The following is a 14,290-nucleotide window of genomic DNA, read 5'->3' on the forward strand; positions in this document are numbered from 1 at the left end:
CCACCGAAGATCATCCTACAGACATTTATTTAAAGATCAAGGGATATTCACAGTAGCTTCTCAGTATATATACTCTCTTATGAAATGTTGTTATTAACAACCAAACCCAATTCAAAAGTAATAGCAGTGTGCAAAACTACAATACTAGGAGAAAGGATGATCTTCACTATTCAAGATTAAATCTAACTTTGGCACAGAAAGGGGTGAATTATACTGCCACTAAAGTCTTTACTCATTTACCAAATAGTATCAAAAGTCTGACAGATAACCAACAAGTATTTATAAAGAAATTAAAAGAATTTCTGAATGACAATTCCTTCTACTCCATAGAGGAATTTTTAGATATAAATTAAGGAAGAAAAAACCAAAGAAAAAACCAAACAAAAAAATTATTTAAAAAAAATTTAAAAAATTAAAAAATAAAAAGTTGTTATATTTACTTAATTATGTCATGTATTGGAAAATTTGACTCGTTCCACATCATTAGGAAATTTCGTATTCATGATACATGGAACTAGTATTAATCTAATCTAATGAGAATTTTGAATGGCTTTTTGTTTTGAGATGTGCTACTTTAATTCCAGTCTAAAGTATAGCATATTTTCTGTTTGCATAGCAAAATGATGAAAAATAGTATAAATGAACAATATTATGGAAAGGATAGATTGCTAATCACTGTAAAGATGACACATGGAGTTACGGACAGGTAACAATGAAAAGACTTACATATAAGCAGCAAAGCCTTCTTCACAAAAATGGAAAACACACACACACACAATCCAGCACATCTCACACACACGATTGCTAGATCCAACCAGTCTGGCTGGAAGTAGCAGCCAAGTGCATGTGAGGTGTGGTTGCTTGTGTGACTGTATGTTCTTTTCTCTTTTTTTGAAGAATGCTCTGGCCGAAAGCTTATATGTAACAGTTTGAAAGTATATAAATGTGTTATTAAGGCCCATGGTGGCTTCATCAGTAATGGAAAACAAGCGTCCCCACCATCATGGGGGTCATGCCTGAAGCTGTGCAATGGAAGCTGTTGTGGGTTTCTTTACCACAGGATTCCAATCCTGACGAGGGTTTGTTTCCACAGTGTCTCAAGCCAGATGATAAGTTTCTTTCGGTATTCAAGACCAAAGCTAGAAGAACTTTTTTTTTTAGGACCTTCAGCTTATGTTTACTCTGAGCTATCAAATTGTTTTTAGAGGTTTCAGTAATTAGCTGTTGGATGTCACAAGGAAAACTCTACTGCCAGAAGACACTGGCAATTATGGCAATTATGGAGCTCCAATAACTGCCATAATATGCTGTTCTGGAACACAGTACTTTTCACTCAGTGATGGCCAATAAAATGGATTTGCTGGGCCATATGGATGCATAATATTTATTAAAGCATCATACTGCTCTGTGGAAGCCTTAGATAAGTTTCCAATTCACTACATTTTCTTATAATGTATGCAGCATATTGACGTGATTGGAGGTCCAATGTTGTGTACTTTTCACTGTCACTAATTTTGGCCAGACAAGAGGATGCATCCTTTGAAATTCTGCTAACCTAATTGTTGTTTCATCACTTGAAGAAGGAAAAAAGAGCATTACATTTTACAGTGCCTGCTAAAGTATGCCCATGTTTGAACTTCTCTTCTAGTGACACTTTATTTTCTTCAATTTCTTCTTTGCCAGTGATAGAAAATTTAATAGCATTAATTCTTTCAGTGCAGAAGTGAAACAAATATATAGGTGTAAGGGTCCGATTGTTAATTGGCCCTTGAGAGGTTGTTCTGGCTGTTAATCACTTTGCTGTACCTCCAATCCCATCAGTGACTTTCTATGGCTTGTGCAAAACACTACATTTTGTCATCTTTCAAGAACGCACAAAATGAGAATGTTATTGAAAGTTTTGCACTAGGTGATGTAGCCATCACTAAAGTTATAGATTTGGGAAATCTGAGCAACCTATGTTGTTATGTATTTCATCCGCTCCTGACAAAAACCATGAACAATAATTGTTCCATGTCACAGATAATGGAAAAAAATCATAGATTCCACCTTGTAGTTGTGAGGAAAATAGACGAGAAATGGATGGAATGATGATCAACAATTTTCCCCGTGGGAACGTTGCACTGCATCCTGAACAAAAAAATGAATAATTTTCAGCAACAGACATTTGGATAAGCTTATTTTCCTTTAGATAAAATTGAAAGGCTTTAAGACACGGTTCAAACTAAGGCAATATGATATGTGATACAGTATGAAATGCGACAAGTGATACAACCCGCATCGGCAGAGCTCACAGCAACACATTGGAAGTGACATAACTGGTTCACACTGGAACGAGAGTTATAAAACACCAATACATGTCTCTATCACCTCGTCTGGTGCAACATGGCATGCTCGTTGCTTCACCCAACTTTTATCATATGATAAACAGGGATGGAAATTTCAAGTTGTCAGATGTACCTAAAGGAAAACTGTTTCACATAAATGAAGCTAAACTATGTCCATTGCTGTAGTTAGTTTCTCAGTTAAACTTTCACTTCTACCACCAAAAATTAAAAACCACTGTTTTGGGTCTTGTGCGCATTCCTCACAATGCAATCTTCCTCATTCTATTTTGAGGATTAGGTGTGATCTAATAGTCTGGTATTAAACCTTGATAATGAAATGGTTTTCTTTTGGTTTTCTTTAGATTATTGCCGATAGTAGTTGTGATATTAGGGTAACACCGTTCAAAGAAGATCTTTTTAATCAATTTGCAAAAAAGCTCTTTTCTATGGGATTGCACAATGACATTGTACTTTGTTTTTTAGCCGTACATATTTGCATTTGCAAAACCAAATCTCATTTTAGGTGGTTTAGAATAAGGTTTTTCTAATGAAAATGGTTTAGAAGTTTTCGCAGAAAATATGTTTTATAAAAGTGGGCTGAAACTATCCGTATTTGATTTTTTTACAAAAATTGTCAGCTTTTCCCCAGTTTGTGAACTTTTTGGCAAGCAGGAGGAAAAGTTGCCAAAAACTCAAGAGGTATAATATCGAAAGCTGTGTTACAGAAAAATACAATAAAATAAAAACAAGTGACTATATCTCTGCAAGTACTGAAGAAAGATTGTGAAACTTGGCCAATGTTCACTGGGAACATGTAGTAATACAAAAAAATTCATCAAAATAGACTAGGGTTGTGTGGGAACTTCTAGAGCACTTGGCGTGGAATGACTCTTAATCACTCTTTAATTACATGGGTAAGAACACGATGGTGCACACAGTTACTCAAAATTAAGGGTTCTTACTTTTCAAGCACTATTTTATTTTGCAATCTAGGGCACACTGGAAAAAAGACTAGAACAAAAGAAATATCAAACAGCTCTGTTTATGAAACTACCATATCTAGTTTGTCCTGCCAATCCTCCTTTTAGACAATTTAAACTTTTTTGGCTCATTGGATCAGCAAGGAAAAGTATTCTTGTTTACCTGCTGTTGCTTTGGCTGGGATGATGACTGCTGCTGCTGCTGCTGCTGCGGCTGATGTCCTTGTTGTGACTGCTGATGTAATGGTTGTTGTGGTAATTGCTGTTGCAGTTGTTGTGCTTGTTGCTGCTGTTGAGCTTGATGAGGTGACTGTTGTGTCTGCTGCTGCTGCTGCTGCTGGCCCTGTGGTTGTTGTGGGTGTGTTTGGTGTGAGTGACACATTTGTTCCGCATGTATTGGTTGCTGCTGCTGATGTTGTGGAACATGCTGCTGAAGTGTTTGTGTCTGCTGTTGCTGCTGGTGGTGAGGTTGGTGTGATTGCTGTGGGGCCTGCTGATGTGACTGCTGTTGCTGGTGCATCTGGGAAGTCTGCTGTTGGTGGCCTTGGGGCAGAGACGCTGCTGGAGGTGGCTGGGAAGGTGGAGGTGGTTGGTGTGCTTGCCTCTGCTGTGAAGCCTGATGGTGTAAGTGCAATTGCTGCTGTTGTTGTTGATTCTGAAGCTGTGGTGATGGGGTCTGGTGTTGCTGCTGTGACTGATGCACTTGTGGCTGTAGAGGGTGATGTTGGATGTGCTGGTTTTGTTGGTGCTGCTGGTGTTGTGGTGGAGCTGGATGTGGCTGTTGTTGTTGCTGCTGCTGCTGCTGGTGTTGCTGTTGTTGTTGTTGTTGCTGCTGCTGCTGCTGAGTTTGCTGCAACTGTTGCTGCTGATGATGCTGTTGTAATTGCTGAGAGATGTGCAAGGCAATTGCCTGTTGCTGGGCTACCAACTGTTCACTGTGTGGCTGTGTGACTGAATTAGTGTTTACCAACTGAAGGTCACACTGCACCTGTAAACAACCAATTAGTTTAATACACTGCAGGGAATGGGTTAGATCTGGTAGGAAGCATCAAAACCATTCTTTTATTTTATATGACAAATTATATTTATTTCTTATGCTCATTTTCAATAGTACTGTAAGCATGACACAGTGCTTTATTCTCTGTATGACACTTGATAATTTTCCACAGTACAAGTCTACATAACTTGTGAGGTGGTAGGAATCTAGAAATGGCAATGTGACAAAATCACAAGTAGTTGTAGTTACTAGCTTGCCACCTAAGCTCTTGATGTTTACTCAGTTGTTCCTCTTTTGTCCCCATAGTTTTCTTACCTCCCAACAGTGCCATACGAGTTAGCCTGCATAGGAAATAACACTAATATATACTTTCTTTGCGGTGTTCAGCTACAATCATGGTGGTGAAAAAATATTTAATTGCCCATATTTGGCCAGAATGTGGAAGAAAACAAAGACCATGACATTAGAGACAAACCAGAATCACAGAATGGGCAAGGAATTTGATGTGTGTATATCAAGGGTTCTTCCTAGAATTTGCCTTCAGTAATTATGGGAAATCACAGAAAATATAAATTTGGCATGGCTGCCTGGAATCTGAATTATTGTCCTCCTGAATACGAGTCTTGTATCTTAATTGTTGGGTCAATGGCCTCTAAGAAGTGGAAGAGATGTGGTAGCGTAAAATTCCTGATCAGTAGACATTTCTTTGAAGTCCTGGGCTACTTCCAAACCTCTCTGTAGTGTGTTATGGAGTGACAGAATGTGGCACCGATGATGGTGATTCAACTGATGTAAGTACACTGACTGCCTCGGCGCTGTTCAAGGGAACTAGGTTACGTGCCAGCAGCAGATTTCACCAACCCCTTAATCTGACTCTCAGTAACAACTCAACCACAACACTACATTACACAGGTACTTCTCACTGTCACCTACGTGCAACAAGTTACAATACACACATCTCAACTCCTCTCCCTCCCCTTTCATCCCCCTCCCCATCCACCGGGCACTTCGCCTGGTAGCCCTGTCCTGCCACCTGTATTTCCCTGTGCTCTGCCAAACAGATTCCACTTCTCCTCTGTTCCCTGCTATCCATGCCCCTTTCCCGACCTGCTCCTGATTGTTACATCAGTTTGGCACATTCCTGTTGCATTCTGGCCACAGTAGCCGGAGATAGTGGTTGTGTGTGTGTCACGTGTGCTTGCTTGTGTGAATGTGTGTGCCTTTTTCTTTTCGGAAGAAGTCTTTCGCCGACAGATTATACATAACAGTCTTTTTGTCATGCCTGTCACCAACTCAATGTCTCATCTTTACAATGAGTACCAATCCATCCTTTTCATAACATTGAATTGACAGATTTTTTTCCCCACATACAAGGCTGAATACATGGAAAAAAAAGTGCTTACTCTACCACGATATATTTGCTTCAGGTCATACAAGGATGAGCACAAATACAGATATAGTGTCAAGAAGACCAAACTGTTACCAAGAAAGTATATCAAGATTAAATGTGTGGCAAGTTGAAGACCAGGTAGCGATGCAACAGTTCTGCTAGGTGAGTATAACTTTTTTACATCAAAGTTATTAAATATGCCGCAATACTGTGGAAGGATACGATGATGATCAATTCTGAGTCTTTTACACAGCAAAATAAGACACAGAGAGGTGAGAATCACTAGGATCAGGTAAGAAGCCTGCCATTGGCGGAAAACCAGAGAGGTAAATTCTAACAGGAACTTTTAATGTTGTTCAATAAACTCTTATACTGCTATAGTTATGATTAAGTAAGAATGTAATATTTAATTTTAAACAAAGAAAGTAAATTTTAAATTTTCAAGATAATCTGAACCATACAAGAATCTAAAATATCACTGTAAACAAGTAGGGTGAAAGACGACAAACAAGAGTGTTCCCTGGTGGTGGCAGAAATGGTGGAAGAGATGTGAGTGCGTCCTATGTGAGTCACAAGCGTAACACTGCGAGGCTCAGGAGCAACTACGTAAGAGGGCGGGACAGCCAGTACGGGCTCCACAATGCGGCTCGATGACAAGAGCATGCGACCCCAGCTCCACCTGGTGCTGCCATACGAGGTAACACTTACACTGTTGTTTTTGGGACTCCATCAAGAATTACAGTCTGTATCAGCTCTTATTATCCACACTGCCCGAATACTAGTCTCAAGAGTGAAGATGGTTACCACTCACTGTTGCACCTGCAGGCAGGGATTGCCCCAGTCTTGTGAAAGGACCCATGTAGATTCAAAGTCTTGTTGAAGAGCATTTTGTTAGTTGACTTAACACTGTAGTGATGGTTCAAAATTGCTTTTGCATTTCTGCTGATAATATATCATTCAGAAGAAATATTTGAACTAGTGACTTTTTTCTCTCTGTCCTCAAATTACTGAAATTTTACATTAAAAACATTCTTCCTAAACATTAAATGGAGAACAATATTAGAGCTACCTGACACCAACTCACCAAAACTGGAGTTATGTAGACATCACAAACAAATGAACTTTCTGACTATCTAGAATTGTGAAAGAAGAACTGCACATCACAAACTTAACTGACTTAAATACCTCTCCCCCGATTAATACTGTCACTGCTGTGGCTTGTCGCTGAAGTCATAAATATTAATTTCTTGCAGTAGTATTTCAACAGTAAAATTACTAAGAACTTTTATATTTTCTTTCATTTCATCCAGGTACATGTGGCCTCAGGTTCTTCCACGAAGTTGAGGGAAATCTGTCAGCATTATTGTCCAGTGCATTGTGTTCAGAGCTCAGGCTGATTTAAAGTAGGGGTATTAACATAAAAATATTTACTTGGTGACAAGGCCACTATAACTGAATGTAGTGCATGGTGTATCAGACGATGTAATTTAAAAACATTACTATGTATACGCTTACTATAAAACGTTACTTATTTTGCTTTTGAAGATGCTTTATGTTTCCAAAAAATCAATCACTAAACCAAGGATACGAAATGGTTCAAGATTGACTTCCTACAAAAAGAGCAAACAAAACACTGAATGCATGTACTGTAGTGTAGAGAAACTCATTACAGCCAAAGGGCTCTTTTGCAATATTACTCTGTGAACTGTAACAATATAATGAGAAGGAAAATTGCCACTCACCACATAGCAGAGATGCTGAGCCGCACATAGGCATAACAAAAAAAAACATTGGCCTTCGTCGTCCGTCCACACACACACACACACACACACACACACACTACTGCAGTCTCAGGCAACTCGTGAGTTGTGTGTGTGTGTGTGTGTGTGTGTGTGTGTGTGTGTGTGTGTGTGTGTGTGTGTGTGTATTGTTGACGAATTTGTGAAAGTCTTTTTGTTGTGCCTATCTGCGACCCCACATCTCCGCTATATGGCGAGTAGCAACTTTCCTTTTCATAATATTGTTACATTCCAACCCGGATTTTCCATTGTATGTATATTGTAACAATTTTAATTAATTTTAGCATTAAAACAAGATGACGACTTCCTATATCTTGAAAGTACAACAAACTGAAGAAACAATTAGGAAGTCGATGAGAGTGGGTTGCAAACAGTAGTATTTCTGAGAAGTGTCAGGAGCTTGGTGTGGATGTCCCATAGAAGATCATGGAAATTACGTACCTAATTTATTATGTGCCTGTCTTGACCCATGTTTCTGAAACATGGACAATGAAGAAATGGGGTTTAAGCAAGATAAAGGCATGTGAAACGAAACTGCACCCACAAGAGAGGCAGCAACAAGGATGGGAAGAATAAGAAATGAAGAGATCAAGGATATGGTAAAGGACATACCTTTACAGGAGCAAATGGAATCAGAAACGCTTAAGTGAAATGTGCGAACTGAGGCTTCAAGGCAGAAGATCAATGTATATTTGGCTTAAGAGGAGTGGTGGAGAGGAAATGATTGGTATAACTGATGTCCACGTGGCTTCTGCTGCTGGTGGTGGATACAGAAATCGGAAGGGCTAATGTTCAAAACATACCTGGCAAGCAGCTGGAAACTCTCATTGATAGTGTTGTTTACTGAAAACTGTTCTCCATTAGCTTTCATTTCTAACAGCAGCCATCACATTATACAAAAAAAAAAAACTGATCATGAATTGATGTTTTCAATCAGTTGGGTGATACCCAGATTTATACTTCTAAACATATTGGAGAAATGATAGAGGCCAATGGTTACAGCAATTTCTTTCATGTTTCAACTATCAGGTGAAACTTCCACATAAGGCAAATTAATAAAATCCTCAACTCATACAAATCTGTTTATCAGAGACAGAGTCAGCAATGGTAGTAGCAGCCTTCGTTGAAGTAACGCATGCCAGAGGGATTATACAACCCCCACCCCCCATCTTGCTCCTCTGTCAGAGCAGAAAGTGGAGAATGGGGGCTATTGGTCTGCTGAAAGATTAAAAATAAACTCACACTTCTTTCCTGCTAAGTCTAATTAGGTGGACTACAAAGAGATGAATATACCCAACTCACTGCACAGCACCACAGTCGGAGCTGCCACAACAAAATTTTTATTGCCTAATGACCTTATTGTTCAATTTCCATCTTAAAGTGTATACAGTATAACATTTATTTTTGAGCCATACACTTTTACATTTATTTATCATCACCTATTGCTGCCTGGAACACATTTGCATGACATTGGATATAATGTGTTCTACTTTAAAATGTCCTTTCAGTTCTCTTAACGAAAAATTGAAGTAGTTTTAATCTAAAAATATCTAGCATCAATGTTGAAAAAACAATTTTTCTCATTAGACATATTTCAAGAGACACTGCTTCCTAACAGACAGAAGCATACACTGCAAAGCATTGCACTGAGGTTGCAAAACAACATATTTCTAACACTGTCCATTTAAGAACCCGAGGTAGCAGTTGTTACAGTAACTGTGATAAATATTTTAGCATGCACTCACCAACAATTAAGAACACAATCAACGACAACGAATTTTGTGAGTCGAGCTCGCATCATCTGGCTGTCTAAATTAATCCTACATAAAATGCATTTCAAGAGAACTCAAGATCAAAATATAAAACCAAATTTATCCAGACATGAAGTTCTTGTCTCAGTTTAAAAATGGTAAAACCAGATTCCCTGCTCCACTTATCCTCCAAAGCGTTGTTTCCAGAAAGCAGTAAACACTGGTCACATCAGCTACCTCTCCATGCACCGCTAGTTCGTTAACGTGTTCAGGTCTGACAGACTGCACTGGGCCATCAGCCATTCCGTAACACTGCAAAGATGTGTTAAGGGCATGGAGGGACACCATATTAATGGTTATCTGTGGCAGAAGGCATTATCATTCTAGCCTGTGTGTATTAAGTACGTTATCATTATCAAACTTTAGTAGGTGAATTGCTATGTCAGCTTCCTCAAGCAGGTCGAGTTTCCTTCCTTTGATAAACGGTGCAGAATTTATAAAGCAAGACAAGGACTTCATGTCCAAAAATTTCTATTTGTTTTTATATTTTTACCTTGAGTGTTTCTGAAGTGCATTTTATGTAGGATTAATTTAGACACCCAGAAAGTAGGAACTTGACTCAAACTTGTTAGCTACTGTGGATTGTGTCCCTAATATTAGTGGCTGAATGCTAAGATATTTATAAAGAAAATAAAATAATTTTAACAGCAAAGCAATAAAGGTCACATAAATGTCTCTGATGAATACATATTACTGTTCCAACCATCAGTTTAATAAAATGCAATTCAAGTTGAAACTAATTAGTTGATGATCAAAGCACCACGTCTTGAAAGAACGACATTAAAAACAGTGCTGGTGTGGTAACAGATTATATAAAGACTTATACAACAATCTTTCAAGTTCTGAGAATTACAGTAACAAAGGAGAGATTGTAATGTGATTGCACAATTTCTCAGCATTTTCAAATTATGAAATCTTCCTGGCTGATCAGTCGAGTTGGGACATCATCTTGTCGCAGCATTTCCACGAGTTCCATACCTGTCATATTCAGGCAAAGTGATCAGTATGAAACTCACTGAAATGTTGCAACAAGACAATGCCACTACTTGGGTGATCACACAAGGTTTTATCACTGAAACACACCAAGAAAGCAGCCAATCACATACACCACTCCTCTATGGACAGGGTACCTAGCACAGCTACAAGAAGATATCAGTTAACATTTCGCTGCGAACTGTATTTTCTGCTGAACATAAGTTCGCATCTGTATAAGTCTGGTCTTAACAGAATGATTAAATGTTGAAGATACGCAGATCACGGTTTTACTGTGATCATTACTTTAAGTGTGCCAAATGAAATAGTAATTATTAACCTTGCATACATACAAAAAATCAAAACAATTACAACACACAAAAGCAATGTCCCAAATCAGCCAAAAGTCAGACTATGCCTTCAACAATGAACAAGCAATGAAAGGTTATGACTAAATACATACTGTTTTACCTGACTATAAAACAACCCTGAATATCAGATGACCCCCTTTTTCTAGAAGGCTATTTGAGAAAAATTTATTTTTTAACATATTCTGACTAAACTTTTACTGACTTAAGGTATCTGCACAGAAAGTTATCGTTAAAACATATTCTGTACTTATGCCATTTATTGACTGCCTACATTTTGATAATACAAGGAGAAACAAACAAAAAGACATTGTTTACATTAATTTTTATCTTCACTGCCTTTTTTGTTTAGTTACCCTATAGTTTGTAATATCAGTATTTTTAATCATCATCATTACCATCCTAACAAGACAGCTGTGAAACTTATATCTTCGTTGTAATAAATGTTCGGAATATGTAGCTTCTTGTGATTTCTGAGGTTGCAGTTATGGTGAGACCTGAGAACACAGCTGCCCCCCCCCCCCCCCCCAAAAAAAAAAAAATCTACACTGAAGTGAGTATTTTACAATGTCTCTTGCTTCCAAACACATCATATAATTGCTGCTCTCTCATTGGCTGTGTAGAACCAGCAGCGGACACACCCCCTACATTGAGCGTCGACAACATTACTGCAAGAAACGTGCAAGTACATCGCTACCTCCAGTATGGACTTTAAGCAGCTCCTGCAAAAATGTGTGCTACTGTTGAGTATTTGTCCAATTTTAAAGTCAATTTGATTCCAAGTATAAATGGACTCAGATAGAATGCAGTTTAAACGTGGATACTCTTACAGAAGCCAAAGAACGCAGTGTAGATTCCCATGGTTTGCAGCGTGGTTGCCCACTCCCCAATTACCTCCTCGCACTCATCTACTTCTCAGCTCAGCTGGTATCACTGTTACCCCTCCATACCTACTGTTAAGCGCTGTGCTTGAGCAAATGTGAAACAGGGACTGCTATATCTTCCAGGGTGCAAGTCATATGTAACAACAGCAACTAATATATATATTATATAAAGAAACTTCCACATGGGAAAAATATATTAAAAACAAAGATTCCAAGACTTACCAAGCGGGAAAGCGCCGGCAGACAGGCACAATGAACAAAACACACAAACACACACACAGAATTACTAGCTTTCGCAACAAGGAGAGGGAAAGACGAAAGGATGTGGGTTTTAAGGGAGAGGGTAAGGAGTCATTTCAATCCCAGGAGCGGAAAGACTTCCCTTAGGGGGAAAAAAGGACAGGTGTACACTCGCGCACACACACACATATCCATCCGCACATACACAAACACAAAGGATGCATGTTCTGCTTATAAACAGAATTTAAAATACACAAATGGTTTTGTTATAGTGGGACATTTCAACTCATATGGCATACACTGCTGTGACAGTGATGCATGTGTTGAACTGTGGACAGAAGCAATGTAGTAATGAAAGGGTAGTGGAATACACAATACGACGACAGCACAGAATGATCAGCAGGACTGGTGGCAGAAGACAACTTGTCATACAGTGATGGCCACATACATATGTATTACGACATTGCTGCAGTGACTGTAACTGCTTATCACTATTGTTTAATAACATAGCAGAAAATCAACAAGTGTGATGGTCTGGAGCACCAATGGAATCAACTTGTTACGTAAAAAATTGCATAATGAGAAGAATGTGAATGGCACAACCACATCAGGAAGATTTTAAAGCCTGAGGTACTGCACCACCTCCACAAAACCATGTCACATTTCACCACTATAATATCTGACGACATCTAGCTAGGAATTTGCAAGGTGCTGCACATCCATCTGATGTATCACCAATCTAATACATCTGGACTGTGGTTGGTTGACAAATTGTTCATCATATTCCTCTAAACAGGTGAGGAGACACTCCAGGGACATGTATAGCCATTTATGACTCTGCATCATGACATTTAAGAAGCTTTGGATGCAACCCATGAGGGTTTCAGCCCAAACCAAATTATTACAAACATTTTTGGAAACAAAATTGTTTGTGTATTATCACATACTTATCCTGTGGTATGAGATTATTTTTGTCACACGTATCATTCTTGATTTAGAAGTTTATACAAATGTCTGTGTAAACGAAAATATGCATATAGAAACCACCATTCAAAATCATTAAGCTTTTGGGTTTTTCTCCATTAGGCAAAATAATAGTGCACAATTTGAAAACTCTATGCAGATGCTATTGCGTAAACAGAAAACAGGAAAGAGACATTAAATTGAGAGCTTCTGTATCACTGCAGCATGAAAGCCATACAGTGAAACACAGTAGTTCAATTATAAGAAATATAATTACCTCAATCTGATAGCAACAGCAATAGGTAACCTTATGATTCCCCAAAATCTTGCTTTATTTGGTCAGGTAGAAAATGGAAACTGCATCAAAAATGTGCATGACTCATATAAGTGAATCAAAAGGAGACATATTTGTCTTCAGAAAGTTTCTGCAATCATTACTTATCCAAATTCAGTCTCCGGATGGCTTTCTGCTATTTCCATACGACAGGTTTCAGACCAGCTCACCATCTTCAGATCATTTGTTACAGTAGAGAGTAATCTGTCGAACACAGAACGGAAAGTTCAGTGTCATAAACCATGACAGTGAACTTTCAGTTCTGTATTTGACAGGTTACGCTTAAACTGTAACAAATGATATGAAGATGGGTAGCTGGCTTGAAACAGGTCATATGGTAATACACGAAAATGATACAGATACTGAATTTGAGCAGTTTTGTATAAGTAAATGCTTAAGCTTTACATGTGGAAGGATACAGGGTTAGTCATAAGTACCCCTCCACAATTTTAAAAGACAACTACACAAATACTAAATTGCATACTGAAAAATGACACATATCAGTGGATAGAGCATCTAACAAAGACCTGATCTGTAATGCATGCAAGGGAATAGTTGCAGGGGGTTACTACTGCAGAATGGAAGAGTAATGACACTTCAACAAGTCATTCACTCTGTATTGTCACATTAAATTAGTTCACACCTGCAGATAGGCAGCCAATTAACACATTTTCAAAGCAGGTTACTATTTCCATTTTTTTCCTAGGCAGTGGCAGCAGTGACTTCAATGAAATGCACATACGGGCTCTTCTGCCCTTATTGACATTTGCTGTGTCACAAACTGTGCACATACTAAGCACCTGTAATGAGAGTTTAGAAGTTGGAGAGATGCTCAGTCCACAAATGTGTGTGTATTTTCTGTACAGCTTGTACATTTCATGCAGTCGGATTCTAGAATCACAAAGGTGCTTATGAATAACCCTGAACTTTGCATGCCACTTCAGAAACAATGTTTTTGGTAAAAAATTAATATTATTATACACAAATCTTATATTGCTGCTGACAAATCTAAATATTTTTTGCGGACCAATCAAATGTACTACACATATGCATAATGAAAGGCTAATAAATTTGAGGCAATTATCAAAACATAGGTTGTAGATATATACAAACATCAATAACTGGCAACTGACTTGCCCTAGACTACTTAGGTAAAAAGAAAGTTTATATTATACATTGTTAAACATCAAAACAGAAAGAATACATTAAACATAATTTTATAACA

General features: G+C 38.2%; 1 protein-coding gene across 1 annotated transcript in view; it reads right to left on the reverse strand.

The window, feature by feature from the left end:
* The window catches only part of LOC126335011 (zinc finger protein 808-like), a 194,395-nt gene that overhangs the window by 104,687 nt on the left and 75,418 nt on the right, over positions 1-14,290 (reverse strand). Inside the window, 1 exon segment of the mRNA XM_049997840.1 lies at positions 3,471-4,295. Coding sequence (XP_049853797.1) covers positions 3,471-4,295 — 825 coding nt within the window.

Source organism: Schistocerca gregaria, chromosome 2 (assembly GCF_023897955.1).
Source record: "Schistocerca gregaria isolate iqSchGreg1 chromosome 2, iqSchGreg1.2, whole genome shotgun sequence".
NCBI lineage: Eukaryota > Metazoa > Arthropoda > Insecta > Orthoptera > Acrididae > Schistocerca > Schistocerca gregaria.